General features: G+C 41.0%; 1 protein-coding gene across 1 annotated transcript; it reads right to left on the minus strand.

Moving 5' to 3' along the window:
• Positions 1-8,096: 8,096 nt before the first annotated feature.
• Positions 8,097-22,217, minus strand: LOC125892090 (uncharacterized). The gene is made up of 17 exons (XM_049581820.1): positions 21,564-22,217; positions 20,331-20,346; positions 20,130-20,237; positions 19,935-20,020; positions 19,739-19,819; positions 19,548-19,650; positions 17,118-17,260; positions 16,078-16,146; positions 15,918-15,978; positions 12,092-12,273; positions 11,952-11,999; positions 11,828-11,873; positions 11,587-11,738; positions 11,428-11,499; positions 11,292-11,343; positions 11,078-11,185; positions 8,097-9,869 (listed from the first exon to the last, which is right to left on the minus strand). Exons 1-17 carry the CDS (start codon positions 21,648-21,650, stop codon positions 8,884-8,886), a joined length of 2,400 nt encoding a protein of 799 aa, XP_049437777.1. The 5' UTR covers positions 21,651-22,217; the 3' UTR covers positions 8,097-8,883.
• Positions 22,218-22,448: the final 231 nt, after the last annotated feature.

The following is a 22,448-nucleotide window of genomic DNA, read 5'->3' on the forward strand; positions in this document are numbered from 1 at the left end:
GTCTTAACATTCGTCCTTGTCCCGCTGCATTTCCCCCTGACACCGTCGGGCACCATTTAACTATAACCAAAATCAGCCACGTATCATGCCAACTAGAGATGCACCGATCCAGCTTTTTCAGTTTCAATACCAGTCGCGATGCTGTGGCTTTGAGTATCAGCCGATACCCGATACTGATCCGATACCATGGTTGACCTGAAAAGCTCTATACCTTTACATGTAGAACAGAAAAGACTAGAGGCATCAGGCGTTGATGACTACACAGTTCTTTCCTAAGATAAAATGAAACAAGAAGAAACAGATTAATGCAATGATGAACTCTTTTTTTGCTTTTAATGGACAGGACAGATTGAAATGGGGTGAGAGAGAGAGAATGGGGGTTGACATGCAGCAAAGGGTTGCAAGCCGGAGTCAAACCTGCGACTGCTGCAGCGAGGCATCGCCTTTGTATGTGGGGCGCCGGCACTATCCACTATGCTACCAATGTCCCGAACTACTTATTTTTAACAAAAATAAACAATTGTGCAACAGCAGGTGAAATAGTGTGAAATACCTCCACACAGCAGATTCTCTCCTTCGTTCCATGACGTATGACGTAGCTCGCGTTGCAGTAGATCTAAAGGGAAAGGATCGCCTCAGGTATAGGTTGCATTTTCTGATACCCGATCCATCTATTTTGGTGATATCAGGCCAATATTCAATCCAGATATCGGATCGGTGCATCCCTAATGCCAACGTTAAAGGACGCCTTTTTTTCGTTGGTTTCTGACATCACAAGCCACTGCCCAAGCGCAGGATTTCGACAACCTCTGAGTGAGTGGATGTGGGGCAATAAAGACAGACTATTCCCATGAATTTTGGCTCTATTGTAAAATGTACAGATTTGGGGAATTGTTCTTATTATTAAAACTCTAGGCCATTATATACCCAGGTCATGTATGGGTCTTTACTTTGGTAATATGAAGGAAGATATTGTGTTAAGAGAGGACAGATATCTTGGGGCGTCGGTAGCTTAGTGGTAGAGCAGGCGCCCCATGTACAAGGCTGTTGCCGCAGCGGCCCGGGTTCGACTCCAGCCTGTGGCCCTTTGCTGCATGTCTCCCAACACAAGATGGATGGCTAACAATTGTGGTTGAAATATATGGCATGGAACAGTTAACTCATAGGATGTCACATATGATGATCACATATGGTCAGATATTTCTAGGTGGTATCATCAGCGTACTGGTTACTGGCCATTGTTTTCCTGTTTTTCTTTTGAAGCATCGAAGTATGTGGGTGGAGTTTCAACGGATTGCTCAACTGCCTGTGGCTGCCAATCAACTTATGATTGTCTGTTGCAGGAAATAAATTATATCTATGAAACTTTTGGTTACAGGCTTGCTCCATTAACCCCAAACCACCTTTGCACCCACTTCTAAACACAAAGGCTGTTGTTTTTCAGTTGGAGTGATAAAATTTAATCATTAACCTCCATCCAAGTGAGCGGGTCAGTTGATTTGTGTTAATGCTTATCTGCTGTGGAGCCCTGCCACCTGTGCTGTGCCCTTTAGTGTGAGCAGTCATAAAAATGCAAAATCACTGTGGATCTTAAATGTATTTGTGTTCATGGCCTAGAGTTATTCCCATGTGACCAAACTGGCCCACACACAGTGTTCTTTGTAGGGGAGTCTACTGGTTGTTACACGGTGCAATTTACACCTTGAATTTACATTATGAAAATTTCTGTCAGCCTGATAAAAGCTGTGAAAAGTCCTATGTTCAGTGTCAACAACAACAGAAGTTACTCTTCAGACACGAGATAAACCTCGTCATGCTGAACTCTATGTTCCAGAGTTAAATCAACAGTAAATAATGATTTACTTCCTCAGGAATCTTGTAAAGCTGGTCTGTCACACAGATCCATTAAAGGCAGAATACTAGAGTTTCATCAATGTTGTGGTCGTTCGGTGCAGCGGTTCTCAACCTTTTTTGTGTCAAGGACCCCTAACTTGATACACATTAGGTCACGGACCCCCATGTGACGAAGGTTGATTGATTGATTATATTTAGAACATTAAAACAAAAAAAAAAAAAGCTATTGAAAAAGAAATAAATGATACGATAAACCTTTACAACAAACTCAATGACTATATTCTCACAAACAACACAAATTAAATCTTACATGGATGAAAAGGAGAAGGAGGAAGTGTACACTTATTTATTCCACTCCTTCTCCATGACTCATCCATTAATTCATAACCTTTATCTCATATAAATTACATATGAGTAAGACAATAATTTTATAGACATCAACTACAATTGAGGAAATAACAGTGGAAGAAGTGAAACTTTTGATCAGAATAGTCACTCTTATGACTCTTACACTCTTATCTCACTTGGACAGGAAATTACATACTAAAAATAGACTACTGTAAAACTTAAGATAATAGCCCGGGCTATCATTAGCTTACATCACTGAAATCAACAGGCCTATATTTAGTACAGGCCTTTCGCATTAAACTGTTGCTCAGCAAAGATAAGGATTTGTTTTGCAAGCAATTGTTTTGATCAAGATCTTTTTTATTTCCAAATATATAAAAGCGGGCAACTTGAACACAGAACAATGGAATCAAATCTTTGTATGCATCTCTTTAAGTGAACGGATAACCACAGGATTAGATGAGAAAGTCAAAATAGGCTGATTTAATGGTAATTTGGAAGATTATAAAGCTGTTGGGGAAGTAGACTCAATGGATGCCCTCCAACACTGCCCATTCAGGGTTATTGACATCAGTGACATCATTCCTCATCCAATATAACAATGCTCTCATATTGGCAGCCCAGTGGCAGTACATCAGATTTGGAAGTGCCATACCTCTGACTGTATGTGGCTGCTGTAATATACTTTTACTAATCCTGGGTGATTTTTTTTTGTGCCATATAAAGGATGATATCTGACTGTTCCAACTGGAAACAAAAGACGAAAAATTAGGCTTCAGATAATATGTCAATTATGAATCATTCATTTGATCTCGCTCCGACAGACAGTGCGTCAGAGGGCAGACTTTCGGCACTCAACAGCACCTGGCATACCGACACAACCCCACTTTATCCTGTTAAAACAATACTCACAACTTGGAATAACTTTTATGAAAAACCCTTTTGAATCTTTTGATCTGAGGACCCTTATGGACTAAAGGAATATGAATAACTTACAGGGTAATTCGAGGGATGGACACATAATTTGAGACAGCCAACAACCTGGTTTTATACATCTGAAGAACCTCTATAAAAAATTAACTGCTTGGGAACAAGACCAGGCGTGTAATTGAGACAGGCCTTTATTTGTTGAAAGGTCTAGGTGTTTAATTGGGACTAGGCTTTTGATTGAAGTTTTAGGGTATTTTAGGTATATCATGGTGTATTCTGACCCATTGGGGAAACTAGCAGTATAAGATTCTGGGACTTTCTGCCTTTCTATTTTCAAATATCACCCTCATCATACCCCAAAAGACAAAAAAATGTCTGTCCGCCTGACAAATTGTCATCAAAAGTGATTATTTCCAAGCATTTCATTACACATCTCACTGCCTCAGATGTATATGTTGTGGGGTGGGAGCCCAAGATGACCTTTCTATCTAGAAGATTACACCTGCTATGACCAAAGTTCTCCACTGTATCTCAAATCGGCTTTCAAGCATTAACCTTCCAAATGGGATTAAGCTTATTTATTGCATCTAAATGATATCTCAAATAATATCTTAAACAATAGTTGAGACTTGAGTTATGTATTGCTATACTATCTGGAGTGAATTACATGAAAAGTGAATACTATGGTAAATGACAAGTTCATACCTTTGTTTTCCAAGGCTGATCCACTGAGTGCATTTACTGCTATCCATGATATGAAAAAGAAACTTCAGACACAAACGTTTGACTGTGGTGGTATGCAAGATGTTTGTGAATCAGTTCCTGATGAATTGTCTTCTGATTGTGGGTATCACAAACACTGTCGACGCATGTTTTTCTGTAATGCTAACCGTGCTTTAAGCAAATGTCAAGCAGAAAATGACTCCACTAAACCGACACGTGAGCATGTGGATTCTTCAGTTTTGTTTGGCAGTTGTTGCATATTCTGCAGAAGTAGCACAGTGAAGAAAGTGTCCAGCAACAGATATAGCTTGCAGAAATTCCAATCAAATACATACAAGAATATAGAGAAAAAAGCAATGGAACTCGGTGATGAAGACTTGTTGTGCAAAATCAGAGGAGTTGATCTATTTCCCAAGGAGGCACAGTTTCATGATTGCTGTTGCAAGCATTACTTAGTAATGCGAGCACCCCAGCCTGACACTTCAGCTGCAGCGTCTGAAAGAGCTACAAATAAGGCACTGATCAGCAAAGCTTTCACTCGGGTGCATGACCATATAAAAACTGAAGTTATCGAAAAGGGCCAGGTTGTTAAACTAGCTCATCTCGCAGTTTTGTATAATGAAACCTTGACAGAATTCGGAGAAGCAGCTGTCGCTGCCGAGATCACTAGCCATAACCTGAGGCAAAAAATTGAATGCTGCTCTGATCTCAAAGATTGTATCGACTTCTCATCTTGCCTTCTCATCCTGGCCTTGCATGCATTCACTGGTGCTGACTGCACCAGTGCATTTAAAGGCAAAGGGAAGGTGAGACTGATGAAGATTCTGAGTCAGAATTCAAAGATTATTCAGATCTTTGCTGAAGTGGGGAACTCTTGGGAGCTCGATGAGCGGATTCTCAGTGGTGTTGAAGAGCTCATGTGTCACCTCTATGGTTTCAGTCATCGGATCAAGAAGATTGATGAGGCAAGAGAGATTAAAGTAAAGAAGATGTGTGGCTCAAGCCTTGAGCTTCGACAGGGTCTCTCGGTTGATCTTTCGACCTTCCCACCTTGCAAGAAGGTCCCCTTACAGCACATGAGAAGAGTCAACTTCCAGGTATGCAGCTGGAAGAGGGCACATGAGCACTACCCGGAGATCCCATCCCCTCTCGACCATGGATTTCATATAAACACAGAGACTGGCAAGCTAGAACCACTATAGTTTGAGGGGGACGTCATTCTCAAAGCCCTCGTTGATGTCTTGGCAGAAGAGGAAACAGATGAGGATGACTTGGCAGATGAAATCCATACAATTATGGATGATGATGAGGAAGAAGAGGAAAATGATGATTAAAATCCAGCTCTATCCACATAGTTCCATCACCAGCTAATGTATCGACTGTATAGATTCCTCACATAGCCCACTAGGATGATTTCATAAACATATCATATTCTTTGTCTACTACTTTATATAGAAAAGAGACACTTTTATTAGCCACAGCTCCCACCCCACACCATTGAAGAGAGGTCTTCCTAAAAGTCAATTTTTTAGATTAAGGAGGATCTGTTATTCTACTGCAGACTTCATGGAAAAAGCTATTGATATGAAATCTAGATTTGTTCAACGCGGATGACCAAGCCTACAACACAGCACTCAAGAAAACCCGCACTGAACTATTATCTACCAGCAAAAGAAACCAGAAAAAGTTTTCTGTCACTTGTATGACTACTTATTCTCCCCATTCACATGTCATCAAGTCAGTTTTTAAAAAACACTGGCATATTCTACAGACAGATCCTGACCTTTCCTCTATTTTTAAAGATCCCACTCTATTTGTGTTTAAACGGGATCGTAATTTGAGAGATTTTTTGGTACATGCTAATTTTACATACAAGAACAGTCCTGAGCAACCTACACAGACTCTACTCAGTCCACTCCCAAATGGAAATTACCGTTGTGGAAACTGTGCATACTGTAACAGTTCCTCTAAAGTGACACACTTTTGTCATCCACATACAGGTAAAAAATTCCCTATAAAAAGTGTCATCACCTGCTCCTCTACTCACGTTGTTTATTTATTGCGTTGTCCGTGTGGATTATCTTATGTTGGTAAAACTACCAGAAAACTAAAACAACGCATTAGTGAACACAAGAGTGCTATTCGTAGGAATGACCAGGATTATCCTGTTGCTGTTCACTTTAATGAGCTAAAACATGACATTTCTTCCTTACGGTTTTATGGGATAGAAAAAGTTTTGTTACCACCTAGAAGTCGTGATCATGATCTGTTGCTAAAGAGACGTGAAGCCTATTGGATCTTCACTTTACAAGCTCTTCCTCCAAAAGGCCTTAATGATGAGTTGCTCCTCAGTGTGATGCTCTGAGTACTTGCTGCGATGTTGCCCAGGGCTACTTATTTCTTGTTGTATCCTAACCTTGTGACCATTTTGATGTACCTTAAAATAATGCTGTCTTTTTTATTATCCAGATGTTGAAGCTCCTCTTGGCAGAGCATATTACACTGACTGGATCGTCTGGAGTTCTATTTATAGATATGTTTACTATATCTTTTTCTAAATATTTACCTATTGTATAATCACTGCTCTTTTGTGATATATTTGTTGTGACAGCAGTTACCCTTTTTATTTTACTGCTGACATAATTTAGATTTGCTCCCAGACTTAGATTCTAGATCTGCAATTTTTCTTCCCTGTAAAATATATTTCCTCCCTTTAATACTTGTCATTGTATTGGTCTCTTTTGTAGCTCAGTTAGGTTTTATACACTGTTTGGTTTTGTTCTTTATGAATTTTGAGTATTACATGTATTTTTGATGTATCTTTTCTTTCTTTCAATTATCTTTTGCTCATGGTGATAATTGTTTTCATGTCATCTGGATGGGTTGTATATCGTTGACTGTTTCCAATCACACACAGCTTGTGATGCTGATTACTTGGCCTGTGATTGGTTACTCCTGTTAAGTTGATTATCATTTAAGTCTGCCTTGTACTCAATGCTTCATGTTGTAATGACCGAAACGTAGCTGCCTTGTCCCATTAAATATTTTGCAAGTTTGGCAACAGTGTGCGGGAATCTTTTTTCTTTCTTGACCTGCTGAAGTTTTTTCCTACGCACGTGTTCAGGAGACTCCTCAAAGGTGCGTGAGCCAGTTTTTTTGACAACAAATAATATAAAACACTATTATGACCAGAGGTCAGAGTACAATAGATGAGCAGTGAAACGATCTAAGACCCTAAGAAATATATTCTATTTTATGTTTGAGATGTATTTTAGTTTCTCCATTTGGCTGTACTGAGTGTTTATCTTGGCTGTTGGTTAGTAGCCTCAGGCGGACAGACATTTTTTTGGATCCTTGTTGACAACTGCCGTAACTCGTAATTAAGCAAGTTTAAAACTGGAGTTACTGCCTTGCGGTTGTTTGCCTCTGTGAATAAGTCACGTTGCAGTTACATTCCTGTCTGTGCAGACTCATATGTAGCCATGACAGCTGACGATGCCTCAAATATGGATGTTGCTGCAAAGAAACATACTGTGAAACAAGGATGCTTCACACACATCTTCGATACGGCAGCGCAGAAGATCTACACAATCTGCACAGTTTCAACATGGGCACCCAAGATTAGTGTCAGCAATTCGGTATCTAACTAAATGTCTCACCTTCTGTTCCTGAGATATGATGTTAACATTATGATGTCACAGTGAAGTTTACCTTTTGGATTTCAATGTCAATGTCAATATTTCATGATGTTATTCTACTACACATTTGTGTGAAATTTTGTCACAGTTAGCCTATGAATTTATATGGGCAAAAAAGTGTTTAGTGAGGTCATTGTGACCTTGACCTTTGATCACCAAAATCTAATCAGTTCATTGTTGAGTCCAAGTGGATGTTTGTGCCAAAATTGAGGAAATTCCTTTAAGGCTTTCTTGAGACGTCGCATTCATGAGATATGACAAGACCCAAGGTCACAGTGATCTTGACCTTTGACCACCAAAATCTAGTCAGTTCATCTTTGCATCCAAATGGACATTTGTGCTAAATTTAAAGTAACCCCCTTAAGGTATTCTTGAGATATCATATTCACGAGAGCGGGACTGTCGGACAGACGACCTGAAAACATCATGCCTCCAGCCAGAGCTGTCAGTGGTGCAGAGACATAAATTCACATGAAGGTTATAACATGGAAACACTGAATGCAGAAAAAAGATTATGTAATATTAAAAACATTATTTATTTAGCATCATATTTTGCATCTGCTTTTTTATCATCTTCTACAGAAAATGTTCTAATGCCAACAGTTTTGAACAAACATTTCCTCAAGGGGCAATCTCATGTTTGCAGTGCAGTATGCCTGAGGGGGAACACAAAAACAGACACACTGGATTTATACTTTTTAGGAGGTAGTATGTTTGCACATGTGTAACAACAGATCTCCAACACTAAAGGCAAAAGTAAAATCACCTGACAATGTGAATTAACTGCCAAATGGTCAGGCACGCTTCAGTACCAATACAAGTCTTTTTATCTTTCCACCTCTTGCACTCTTACACTGGAAATCGTGGGACAGCTTTGGTTCAACGTCCCTGTTAACATGAAAACCAGTATGCAAATCTGTAAGTCCCTGCATTCTGCAGTCATAAAATTTTCACCTGTGCCATGACAAGACTTTCAAACATTCAGTGCACACATGCAGAAAATAAGATATAATTTGCAAACAGATTTTCATAGTGCTTATCATATTTACATACAGCAGATAGGACAGCTGCCCACTATGGCTTCAGTCATGACAGCAACAAATAAAGCCACTATTAGACGCTAAATGCAGGAGACAGGGGTTACTTATCCTTAATATGCAAAAAGAGTGGTGATACTTTGCACGTGATGGTGTCAAATACTGGACTGTCCTTACAGAGCGATTGGCTCCGAGGTGCTTGCAATGAAACACCAGCTCCCATGTCTAATGCATACGTATCATGTTTCCAGCAGAACAAAAGTCTGTCCCCATCAGACATGTGAAACTTGAGATTAAAGTTTCTCTGCACACCATGGCGACTCGTGGAGCGGCTCGTGCTCTTGCACCGTTCCTGGCCTTGCCACGTTGGCTGCCAGTGGAAACTTGAGCCTGCTCTGAGTCTTATCTGACATCATCTTCACTGATGATGTGACACGCAGCCTTTGCATTTTCTCTCTGTGTGTCTGAGGCAGCAGTGTTTGTAGTCTCTGGGCTAGCTGTCGTGCCAACCATATTGACATTACTTTAGACAGTAGTCTGGGCCAGCAGTGCCACTGGAATTTACCAGTTTTTATCCGTCTTCTCATCCCTCCAAGCTCCTGTATTAAACCCCTGAAATCATGCAGTAAACAGTACCGAGGGACACCTCTGAAGGCCTTTGGGATGTCCCTGCTGTGGCAAAGGCCCTGGAAGTAAACAAGTGCCACTCCTTGACATTTGCCCTCCTGCAGTGCCCCCTCTAGGCAGGCCAGAGCAGCTGTAAACACTGGTGTTATCACTGAGGAAGGTTCCCTCTGGGTGTACAAGTCTTTATCATCACATATTTTATAATCTTTTTTTCCTGCAGCTTTGTCTTTTTTCCATTTTCCCAATCTTCTTCCATTTAATTTCAAATCCTCTTCTGTCATGTTCTCATGTCTCACCTCTGCTTTGCCGTAATCCTCCTCTTTTCTCTCAGTCTTACCCATGTTTGCCCTCTCCTCCCTCCACTTCTCATACATCTTTCTGGCATCAGGACTCCAAACAATCAGCACTCTTCCTTGTGCCTTACGCACAGCTTCCCACTGCCCGTACAGCCAGGGGAGTGGACCCAGATCTGCCACTCCAGTCCCAGTCTCAGTCCCAGCCTTTGCTTGTGAGGTTTGAGCCCATAAAGCCATGTGCACCGCAGCACTTAGCTCCCCCTGCAGGATCGAGGCTAATGCACACACGGCAGACACGTGGGCTGACTGCTCCGATGAGCACACCAGCAACACTGGCTCCTGGATACAGAGCAAACCTGGAGATAAAGGAAAAGATAGGGGAGGAAAAAGAGATTGTGTATTATTTGTTGGCTGAATTTCAATTCTTCCTTTAAAGGAATGCTTCCACTATCCCCTGTGTCCTCATATGAGGACATCACATTTTGGGTTTCTTTGACCTTATACTTCATTCTACTTGACTTCTTTGGTAGACTTACACAATTTGTGCCGTATAATCCATGCCTCATTTATCCAGTCGTATTCTCAGTGCTTCCCAAACAGACAGACCTTTCAGATGGGGAAATGCTCTCTTCAAAGCCAGACTCCATTGACAAAAACAATGATTTTACCTCGCTAAGCATGGCAACTGCTGGTCTACCACTGCATCTATCAGTTAGTGTGTGCAACTGTGTGACTTGGGTAAATCAGAAAAGAACCCTTTAAAACACCAAAGCTACATAATAACACAAACAAAATGCCGATGTAGGCAGCGGTAGAAGAGCAGCTCCTGTGATTAGATTACTGTGACACTGTGATAAAATTGTGATGAACTTACTGATATAACTACTGTTTTTGTTAAGGGAGTCTGGCTTTGATAAGATGATGATAGGTAAGTTTCATTTTAAGTTTAGTTCCCTGTCTGTTTGGGAATTACTGAACACTGGACAAATGAGGCTTGGATTATACTGCATGAGCTATGTGAGAGTTTGTGAACAGATGTTTTTAAATATAACTTTGCTTTTATTAAACGCAGTTGCCTATAACTTCAGTTCATCTAGAACAGTGGTTCCCAACTAGTCCGTCCATGGGGTCCAGATTTCTCCTTAGTCATTAGTTTGAGGTCCACACAGTTTAATATATTCAGTGTCATACTTGCGTTTGGCCATGTCGTCGAGCTAGTTTGCTGTTTAAGTAGCTGTCCATTATTCACTCACTCTACAGCAGATAACTTGACACATTCTTGAGTCACTTGCGGTCTATTCAGAACGGAACTGCGACCCACCAGTTGGGAACCAGTGATATAAAATTTTCTCTATTTTTGGATTCTTCGGTCACCGGAGGCATGCAAGAAAAACAAAGTTTCTACACAAATTCAGTGTAACACATGGCAAGTAAGATTGTAAATGCACCACAATTGCCAATCAAGGACACAAAACGAGGCAAAATAGCAGCAGATTTTAAACAATTTGAAATCAAGAGATGGATACATGCAACCACTCAAAGACACAGAGGCAACTGAACCAACCTGCAGCTCCATTCTTGGTGAGATGGTGGATGAAAATTCCCAGTAACACAACAATAACCACAAACACTAAAGCTGCCACAGCATACATCCCCCATCGATTGTGCGTGTCTGCAGAAAACCAAAAAGTTTGTTTATTTTCTTTGCAGGAGTTGTGTGTGCATTAATGTACTCGTTAACTGATGAGAGCAAGTGTATGTATCTTGAGCAGACTCACAGTCTGGGCACAGAATTCTTCTACCACGAAGAGCAGGATCCGATTGCCACACCTGCGAAGAAGAAGGAAAGAGTAAGGAGAGAAAGAAAGGTAACGCAGCATGTCCAGAGACGTCTTTCTTGGGCATGCACTTTACCTGCACACACGGCTTCTCGGCAAGAAAGCTTGTGAGAGGCACATTTATCCTCAGCTCAGTCATATTCCCTCCCTGTAAAATGAAGTATAAGAGTCAAATATTCACTCATGTCTTTGCTCTCTTTACCTCTTTCTCTCTCACAAACGTGCGTATGCTCACCATTATCACTGAGTGGACCTGCCCCATGGGTGTACATCCACTGTTAGTAAGGACGCACAGTTGAGCTGAGAACTTTGCAGGAACATTAGAGGTGAGATACAAAAAGACACTCTGCCTGCCTGGTCCGATATACACCTCCCATGAAGACATATCTGTGAAGGACAAGAGAGGTAGTCAAGAGATGGACACACTGAGACGCTTCAAAGCTATAGGAAGATTCTTTTTATACCATTTGACTCACCAGGCTCGAAGGGACATGAGATATCATGGCTGCCTGGTAGAGAAAACTGCAAAAAATGAACACAAATAAATCAGTTTCCTGCTAAGATGTAAACAACTGGACAGCACATTTGGATAATTCTCACCTGCACACACATCTGAGGGTGTTTGTCCACTGCAGATGTGTCGTATATCTGTGGGCATTTGAGAACACTGTATTAATTTCAGTAATTTCAGATTAATTTCAATCCATCACCGATACCACCAGCAGTTCTGCCAAACGTACCAGGTTTGTTCCATCGTCCTCGTCCTGCAGTGTGGAGTTGAGCACAGGTATGCAGAGGTGTTCGTTTTGCCTCCAGCAGAGGGAGGCAGAGACGTTCAGGTCACTGGCAGGACACTCCGAGCTCCACTTCAAACTTGACTCATACAGTGTGACTTCAGAGGAGGGCCACACATCTCTGAAATCTGTTGAGACAATGTGGACACAGAGGGTTACAACTCTGTGACTGCACTTTTATATCCCAGTAGTTTTATAGTTTACTAATAATTTACTAATGCCTATACACTTTATTGCCAAGAGTTAGATAACAGGATGACTGCCACTCCCGTATCTGCTCAGTAAAAATGAAGCTACAGCCAGGTAGTTAGCTTAGCAACTGGAAACAGGGTAAACATTTAGCGTGGCTCTGTGTAACAGTTCTACATAACCTTTTTTTGACCCTGAACAGTGACAGAGCCATGTGTGCTGTTTCCCCCAGTCCTCTGTGCTAAGCTAACATAACTGACTGTTGGCTGTAGTCTAATATTTACCATACAAATACAAGATATTCTTTACCTTCCAACTCTCGGTGGGAAAGCAAGTATGCCTGTTTCCCAAATTATCGAATTGCCCTTTTCAAGTTAAGCTGCAAACGTAAAAAGTTGCAGCAGAATACCTGATTAGCAACTTGTCATTTCAGAAACAATATAATTATTTCTGTGGAAGTAGTTCCACTGAAGGGAAAGTGAAAGTTAAAAGCGAAAGTGAAATGTAAGAGGAAGCTTACACCTACTGCTAGCACACCTAGCACCACTGAGCTAGCTAACGTTGGGTCCATGTCATTGGTTCGACATCCCATTAGTCCGACGGTCCGCGGTGCTGAACGGCTCCCGGCGGGCGCATTTCTGCCTTGATGGTGCACCACGACCGGCTCTGGGTCAGCTGGGAAAGGCTGAAGGTGAAGCAGGCTCATAGCTTATGTGTTTGTAACTTTCTTTTTCATTTTAACCCACACCATGATCTTCTCCTGGGAACTGCCCATTGGCTCGACAGCCTACTGGTTCGACATCCCATTGTTCCGACCATATTAAACCCATTGTTCCGAAGCCCGTTCCGAAATCATCATGATGCCCTGTGGTTAAGGTCTGGTTAGGTTTAGGCACAAAAACCACTTGGTTAGGGTCAGGAAAAGATCATGGTGTGGGTTAAAATGAAAAAGAAAGTGACAAACACATAAACCGTGAGCCTGCTCCGCCTCAAGCCGGTCGCGATGCACCATGCGCCCGCCGCAAGCCGTCGGACTAATGGGATGTCGAACCAATGGGCTGTTGAACCAATGACATGGACCCCTTTTCCTAACCCTAACCAAGTGGTTTTGTGCCTAAACCTAACCAGACCTTAACCACAGGGCATCATGATGATTTCGGAACAGACTTCGGAACAATGGGTTTAATATGGTCGGAACAATGGGATGTCGAACCAGTAGGCTGTCGAACCAATGGGCTGTCGGACCAATGGGCAGTTCCCCTAACGTTACAGCTAAGCCGAGGAGGATGCAATTAATGTTTACATCTTGCGCTGTTAACAAGCACAAGCCTCTCCTTCTTGAGTAGATGCACACTTCTACTGCTAGCTCACCTAGCACCACTGAGTTAGCTAACGTTACAGCTAAGCCAAGGAGGATGCGATTAATGTTTACATCTTGCGCTGTTAACGAGCAAGAGCCTCTCCTCCTTGAGTAGATGCACACTTCCTTCTGCACTATGATGCAGTTGGCGGGTGTAGTTTGGTAGACAGAAAATAGTTCCTACATGAAACTGCTCACAACGAGGTCTGTGGATTATCTTCAGTAACCAGATCATAATTTCTGTAAAGAGACATTGCTGTTGAGTTTTACAAATTCATTTTTTCTCTCTCTTTTTTTTGGCACTTTGACACCTCTACGGCCCATATCTCCAACACTTGGCAACTCACACCAAAACAATTTAGATCAGTGGTGTCAAACTCATTTTAGTTCAGGGGCCACATGCAGCCCAATTTGATCCCAAGTGGGCCGGACCACTGAAACCACTGCATAATCACCTGTAAATATCAACCCCTTCAAAGTTTTCTTTCATTCTGAGAACGTCCATGCATTTACCAGACAAATACGAAAGAAAAATGATGAGCAAATGTCTCAGTTTTTCTACATTTGGTCAGTCTACTACAGACTTTCATAACATGACTTTTTGTCATAATTTTCCACTAAAGTAGAAGCTATTGAAGAAGCAGGTTAAGTCATCCCCTGTCTTACAATCTGAAGTTTTTCTCAGTGCCTCAGCAGCAGGGCTCCACTAATACTGTTTTAAGACAGAAGTCTGATACGATAGGTCACATATTGCCCCAGTTCTCACCTCCCTCCACTGGATTCCAGTTAACTTCAGAAGATTTCTTTAAAAACTCAACATGGTTTAGCGCCAAGTCATATAGCTGAGCTTCTGACTACCTATGCTCCAAGTCGTGACCTGAGATCCTCATGCCTACCCTCACTAGCCGTCCCTAGATCAAGGCTGGTAACTAAAGGGGGCCGGGCTTTTGTCATCGAGGCCCCGAGGCTCTGGAATTCTCTGTCTGAGACTAGGCTGGCTAGCACATTACCCAATTTTTAAATCATTGCTTAAAACATATCTTTGTTGGAAAGCTTTACCATCTAATGCCTGATTTTTGTGATTTGTAACTTTTTTGTTTTTTCCTTGATATTGTTGTGTTGTCTTATTTCTATGCACTGTGTGAACCAAAGTCTACAATGGTAAAAATATGGGTTTCTCAAGAAAAAGGTTGGGAACCACTGATCTAGAGGGCCCTGTCCCTTGAACTCCTCTATAAAAAAAAATTGCTCATGAAGTTGACTAAAGATTTGAATACAAACAACAGCCTCATTAGTTAAACAACCAAATTAGAAGGCGAAAAGAAAGCAAACTTTTTTTAATTAAAGCATGATAGTATTTATTTGTGGCTGCTGTGTCGCATTACATTGTATACTGAAGGTGTCTCTATTTACCCAGCTTTAACCACAAGAGCTTCTTTGCTTCTTGTGTGTGTAGCTGCCGCATACAGCTAAATAATATCTTTATCAGTCAGAAAAGTGGTTGCTCCAACTTTTGGGGTGAACTGTCCCTTGAAATCAACACTAGCGAGTGAATCTGTGCCAATAATTAATTCAAATTTGACCTCATCTTGCTGGTCTCGTCCTGGTAACACTTGCAAAATGACAGCAATAAGAAAACAGACTAAGGTTTGTGCACTAGTTCACAGTACACAACCAGAAAGACATACAGTAACCTCTCTGACCATCAGTGCAGCTGTTATCCCCTCAAAGCTAGAAAAAACGGCTAAATGTGTCACATTTAAAATGCTATTGATTTAAAGCGTAGGTTACCGCAGTAAAGGCCACTCCCTGATCGTTTACAGTATTTTCCTGTAACGCCTCAAACATGGAACGCCCTTGATTCCAACATTAGGAGATGTGGCCTGTAACTTTATCAGGCCCGTCTGCAGGAATGGTTTAATTTACCACACTGCAGAATCCTACATTAGATATCATTTTAAACACCTCTAAGTTAGTGAAGTGTTAGAAATAGACACAGAAAGAAATGACATTAAGAGTTGTGATCTGTAACAAGATCTGAAGCTAGCCTTGCGAAAGACTAATTTTAGAACGTGAGACACCACCCAACAGATGAGGGGGAATACCCCTGCTCTTTACTTCTGAATCATGCAATTATAAACCGATGTTAAAATTACAAAAATTTCCCAACAAAATGTTTTTATTTTCAGTCTGACTCTGACATGAATCATCCGTCACACTCACCTGTGAGGCTCTGAAACGGGCACTTTTTGTGTCGGCAGGAATCTGTGCGGGTGTAGTATACCTGTCAATGCAGATGAGACGTGCACAGGCATGAAAAAGAAACCGATTAAACAATAATCATTTTGCCTGTGTAAAGGAAATGATATGAAGCTGTAGGTACCTGCACACACACGCAGGGCAGCAGGTAAGGGATGTCAAGAACAGCTGATCGAGACTGAGACGGATCGATCTGAGAAGAACATACAAATATGTTACTGAGAAAATTGAACAAACTCATTGAACAGATTCCTATAAACAACACAAATTCTTTGAAAAGGAGTAGGAGGAAGTATCAACCTATTTATTCCACCCCTGACTCATCAATTAATTCAAAACCTTTATCTCATATAAATTACATATGATTAATACTACAGTTGAGAAAATAACAGTGGAGGAACTGAAACTTTTGATCACAGTAGTCACTCTTCTGACTCTTACACACATTGGTCTCACTTGTATAGTAAATTAAATAGTGAGAATAGATTATTCCCGATTTTTCTGAAGACCCCATGAAACTTCCTCCAGGTTCGCTGTGGATCCCTGGTTGAGAACCCCTGGTTTTGCGTAACTCGTGAAACACTTAAGTTACAGTTTACATCCATGTTTGTCCAGACTCATATGTAACCATGACAGCAGACAATGTTTCAAATAAAACAAGGATGTTTCACACACATTTTCGAGCTGACAGCACAGAAAATCTATATAATCAGCGCTTTCAAGAGTAGTGTCATCAATTAAGTATCCGACCAAACGTCTCCCCTTCTGTTCTTGAGATATGATGTTGAATAATGGCCAGGAAAGTGTTTTTGGAGATGATGTCAAAGTGAAGTTAAACTTTGACTGTTTGTATATATAAATGTCATCACATCATCATTTTATCCTGTTACACATGTGTGTGAAATGCTGCCATATTTGCATGCCAAGCATTTTTTGTGAGGTGACGGTGACCTTTGGTGACCAAATTCTGATTTATCTTTAAGTCCAAGTGGGCGTTTGTGCTACATTTGAGGAAATCCCCTCAAGCTTTTCTTGAGATATCGCATCCATATCATAAAAAAGGGATGGACGTGCGGACAACCCATGGCTATCGCTGGCAAGGAGGTGTTAAAAAATAAAAAATGGGAGTGCACATATGCAGATAAATGTGCCTGTGATACTTACAGTAATCCGGGGGAAAGGTGCTTCGCAGTTCCATGCAGTTCTTTGGTAACACCATCTGGCGTGGACTTTGTCTCCAGGCTCCACAGTGACAGAGATGGATTTAGATGAGTGGTTCACAGACAGATCAAAGTCTGGTATAGGATCTAAGTCACACACACAAAAAAAAAAAAAAACAGAGGATATAATCATCACCGCTCACAGATCAAAACATACAGATGGGTGATGCACTGAGGGAGAAACTTACAATGAGAACAGAAAAAATAAACATAATAGAGAACAAATTGCAGCACAACAGAGGATTTCAAAAATGAAAAAAGCCACCGCTCATCCGTGGGCAAGATTCTTCTTAGAGGTGCTGGAGCTGAGCTAAGACACTTGAAAAAACAAAAAACAGCAACCGCACACTCACAACTCTGTGCAATCATCATTGATGACCGCAACCGCACACTCACAACTCTGTGCAATCATCATTGATGATTGCACAGAGTTGTGAGTGTGCGGTTGCTGTTTTTTGTTTTTTCAAGCACAACAGAGGATGAAGTCAATGAAGGTGTCAAATCAATCGTATGCCAACTTCAAGAGGTTGGTCTTCAGCAACGACTTAAAATTTCCACAGTCTGAGCAGTGTTTATTTGAATAGGCAAGCTGTTCCAGAGTTAAGGGACAGCCACTGCAAAGGCTCGGTCACCACTGTTTCTGTGTCTAGTTCTAGGAACATCTGGGAGCATCTGATTAATCAACCTCGGTGCTCTAAATGGAGTATGAGGATAAAAAAATCTGCCATATAATGCGGCATTTATACTTAAGCGTTCAATGTCGTAGCTACGGCATAGCCTGACGTGCACCTCCCCAGAAATGTAAACACGTTGCAGCAATGCAGACCTCCCTCAGTGGAAACGAAGCTTTTATTTACTTTTATTTCACAGATAAGAAACAATAAATTGTAAAGACAATAAAGCCTCCACAAAATGGCATTTTAAGTCTTGTGTGTGATTTATCCTGGCTTCACATGGGTAGAGGAAATTTACCGCTAGGCTAATTTATACAATGTAGCTATAATGGCTGGCGCTAATATCGTTAGCATGTTGTATTTGTTTGTAAAACGTGTTTAGTATAAGACAGTTGTTTCGTTGGTGAATCTTGTGAGCTGTAATGATGCCAGATTATGAACCGTTACCTTTGTTAAATATTGCTGTTGTCCCTGGTTTTATATGAGAAGAGGAAAAGGTCACTAGCTGCTAGGCTAATTTATACAATGTAAAATGCCATAGGCTGGCGCTAATAATGTTAGCATGTTGTATTTGTTTGTAAAACGTGTTTAGTATAAGACGGTTGTTTCGTCTGTGAATCTTTTGAGTTGTAATGGAGCACAATTATGTACCGTTACCTTTGTCAAATGTTGTTATGTCCCTGGTTTTATATGAGAAGAGGAAAAGGTCGCTAGCTGCTAGGCGAAGTTATGCAATGTAAAATGCCATAGGCTTGTGCTAATAATGTCAGCATGTTGTATTTGTGGGGAAAATGTGTCCAGATAAAGACAAGTGCTTTGTCTGTGAATGCTGAGAGTGATAGTGAAGCCGACTTGTGTTTTGGAGGTGTAACTGCAGAGTGACACAGACACAAAATTGCACGAGTCCGTGCTTAGGCTACAGCGTAAGGTCTGCCGCACGAGTGCAAATCCCGCTGGAGGCTGCAGTCAATTAATCTCTTAATTATTTTATTGATAAATCAGTTAGCTGTTTGGAAAAAGGTGAAAAATGTGTTTCCACATGTCTTGTTTTGTTCACAGCCCGAAGGGATTCAAAGAAACCTCAAGATACTCACATTCGAGAAGTTTGAATTAGACAATTTTAACTTCATTTTCTTAAAAAAATTACTCAAACCAGTTGGTTGATTATCAAATAAGTTGCTGATTAATTTAATAGCTGACAACTTATTCATGCACCGGTCCTTACCCTTACGTGAGTGAAAACAGAGGGGGTATTGTTGGCTGAGCAAATGTTTTATTACTATGGTTGAAACTTGAAACCATTTTGCTAATGGAAGTATGTGTAAAAAGTCTTCCCTTAGAAAACACCTCAAATAAAGCAGAGATTCAATGTCCAGTTGCTTTTTTTTTGTCAAATATCGTAGATATGCAAATGTACACAACATGATAACCTTCAACTTACACATCACGTTATACTCTGAAACCACTCTAATGCTGCAACCCTACAAAACCAAGTTATTCTGATACATTTCCACCCTAAATACAGAGCAACAATGTTCCCATGCGCAGGGCACGAGGGGTCACTGAATGTTTTGAGAAGTATGGAAATTAGGAGGAAAGAATCAGGAAGCAAAAGGTAGATCAACTGTAGCAAAGAGGAAAAAACAAACCAAAGAGGTGAAGCACAAGGTCCGATGGCAGGAATCCTAAATACACTATACCTGGAACTGTGTAACTGACGCTGCAGCTTGATGACGTAGTGATGTAGGACACAGAAACAATGTGGTTTGCTTCAGTCTTGATACAATCGTGTACCAGCTCCCACTGACGAGATTAAAAAAAAAAAAAAAACACCATTAGATTTCTCTTCATTAAATCATCTTCAGTGTGTTTGAGGGAAAATTCATCTTACCGCAGCAAAAGTAGTGTTGCTGTGTGGTTCTGCGACACCCCTGTCACACTTGACAACCCTGCGTTTTTTTTCAATGTCACACTAAGAAAGAGAGAATATAGGAGGAGAAATCTTCTTTAACGACTATGAACTGCAGGCTCATGATGACATTTTGCATGTATGCAGTCTGGGGCAGTTCCAAAGAGAAAATTCAAACCTTTTGCCGTTTCCTTTGTTTCAAAGTAGGCCAAATTACATCTTTAGATTTTGAGAGGATTTCAATCTTCGGGCATTTAGAGAAATCTGAAAGAAAGCATTGTGACATACGTTTGTCAGACATGCAGCAATGACAGTGTTAGAGTTGATGAAATGTGGACAAAATGAACTTTGCAGCTATGGTTCGACTCCTTACCCTTAGCCTTCATCCAAACACGGACAGTGACGCATTCAGAGTAAATCATCGTAGAGACCTGGGGCAGGACTGGGGTCAGTTTCACAGGACAGTCTCCCTCAACATAATCTGCACAGACAAGAGAAGAGCATCAGTAACACTTACGACTCTTACTTATGATGCTAGGAGAATCATTGTGGTGAGATCAATAACAAAACTTACCATTTTGATTTGCCATCTAAAGTACGGAAAAGACAAAGACAACATAAGTTTAGGATATCAAGCATTCACGAAACTGCACATGCATTTGCACATTTACATCCATACATTACTTTAAATAAAAAAACGAAGTTCAGTTAGGGTTCTGGATGCATATTGTACTTTTAACTCCACTACAATTATTTTTCTGACTTTCCAAAGTAAGATTTTTGCACACAAACCATATGAAAATGTCCGAAATGTCAGAGAATAACTGTAGTTTGGGAAATGGCATGTAAAGAGCTTGAGTACATACTAGGATACGAGGTTGCTTGCAGTTGTTTGGTGCTTTATCTAAGTCAATTTTCTAATGAAAATGTCATTGTTAGTGATAAATATTTGAACAATTTAAAGCTAGTAGCAAGCAAGAAAGCTATCACGAGGAACTTGGGTGAAGAAACACCACCAACGAAGCAGCAATGGCTGACAACTGTGGAAGAAATCTTTTAAATGGAGAAGCTGACTCACATACTGAAACTACAAGAAGCTTAACGAGAAAGAAAACAGGAAAAATTGACTCTATACAAGACTCAAAAAGACAGGACTGGACTGGAATAATGATCAGTAGGTATGCTAATCTTTAAGGCTGTAAAATGTGAGTTTATCCAGGCAGTTTTTGTTTCCTTAGCTCTTGTTATTGTCTTGTGACAGTTGGTGCCTTAGCTTAGTTTATTTGATTTACATTGTGCAATGACACTTATCATTTACAAGAAATGGAAACAGGGTTGCATCAGACTTCCATCTGTAGTCCTGCACATTACAAGTAGACGCAATAAATAAGAATTAAACTCAAGGTGCAATGCAGACTACAGTAAATCCACGTGCTTAATATAATAGAGGCAGTATGTACACACTGCATGGTACAAAATACAATATAGAATGCACAATTACTATGTTATAAAATGACCAGATTGCATGCAAAGACATTTCATGGCTCCAGCTTCTCAAATATAAGGACCTGCTGCTTTTATTTTATGCATTGAGTGCTGTTACTTCAAATGCTTGATTGCATTATCCAGATTGTATTGAGCAACACTGATTGAGTAACATCTTCAATGCAGGACTTTTACAGCGTGGCATTAATACTTTAACTGAAGCAAACTGGACTGAATGCTTCCTGCAGCAGTGTTTGGATGTAATAATTTTAATAAAATATTAAAAACATTCACAGAGATTTCTCCCCTGTGTTGAACTCACCTGACATGTTGTGGTGCATTCCAGCAGCCGCGCACACACCACGATGGCGATGAATGTCAGCGCGACGCCAAAACGCATTTTAAACATCTACAACACCTGCAACGCCTGTAACACGGGATGTGTTCGCATTATAAAAGTCAGCATTGTGTCCTCTCATGAAGCCATAGCTCCTCCGCTAGTCCATGAAGCTTGTTTCTACTGTTAGAGAGTTGAAACCTGTCCCACATGTAGCCCGTGTTGAGCCGCTGTGTGTTGGAGCGCACTCCCTGAGGAAGCGCAAGCATGAACGCCGTCCTGTCAGCCACTCCGAGCTGCCTGCTTGTTTTGTCTCTGTCTCTGTGACTAAACCCTCGAGGACGTTTGTTAGAAAAACATTTTGCATGAATGATCACGGCCACGTCAGCTCCGCCTCCCAGACAGCGGGAGCAGAAAGGCCAGCTTTGACAGCCAGCCCAGTTTCACCTCGCTGAGGCCATAACAGTAAATAATACTCCCACAGGAACGCGGTGCTCGTAAACCTGGTGGGTTTATACTAATGAAGGATGACACCTCCTCACCCAACATTGTTTGTACCAGCTGTCAGGAAGTGATGCTAAAGGGCACCAAAGGTCTCTCTTTCATAGTCATTCTCTCACAACTGTTTCCAATAATACTACAATTTCACCTTGACACCTCCCACCTTCACTCATTCATACAGTGTCTATAAAAAGTCATCACCACTCCTGAGAGTTGTCATGTTTTTTTTAACAATGAATCAGTAGATTTCAGGCTTATTTTTGATACTACAACAGAAAAATACCCTTTTAGTGAAAGTGAACACACATCTGTTGTGTGAAGCTTGTGTGCAGTGGCGCCCCCAAGGAGGGACCAGGGGGGCACGACCCC

Source organism: Epinephelus fuscoguttatus, linkage group LG7 (genome assembly GCF_011397635.1).
Source record: "Epinephelus fuscoguttatus linkage group LG7, E.fuscoguttatus.final_Chr_v1".
Lineage (NCBI taxonomy): Eukaryota > Metazoa > Chordata > Actinopteri > Perciformes > Serranidae > Epinephelus > Epinephelus fuscoguttatus.

Bases quoted from the DNA above. Each gene is read 5' to 3' on its own strand.
- LOC125892090 (XM_049581820.1), bottom strand. From the start codon at position 21,650: ATGTTTAAAATGCGTTTTGGCGTCGCGCTGACATTCATCGCCATCGTG. The intron at 12,000-12,091 runs GTACGTTTGGCA...AAATGCCCACAG, and splicing joins AGGACGATGGAACAAACCTG to ATATACGACACATCTGCAGT. The intron at 11,500-11,586 runs GTGAGCATACGC...TTCATTTTACAG, and splicing joins AGGTCCACTCAGTGATAATG to GGAGGGAATATGACTGAGCT.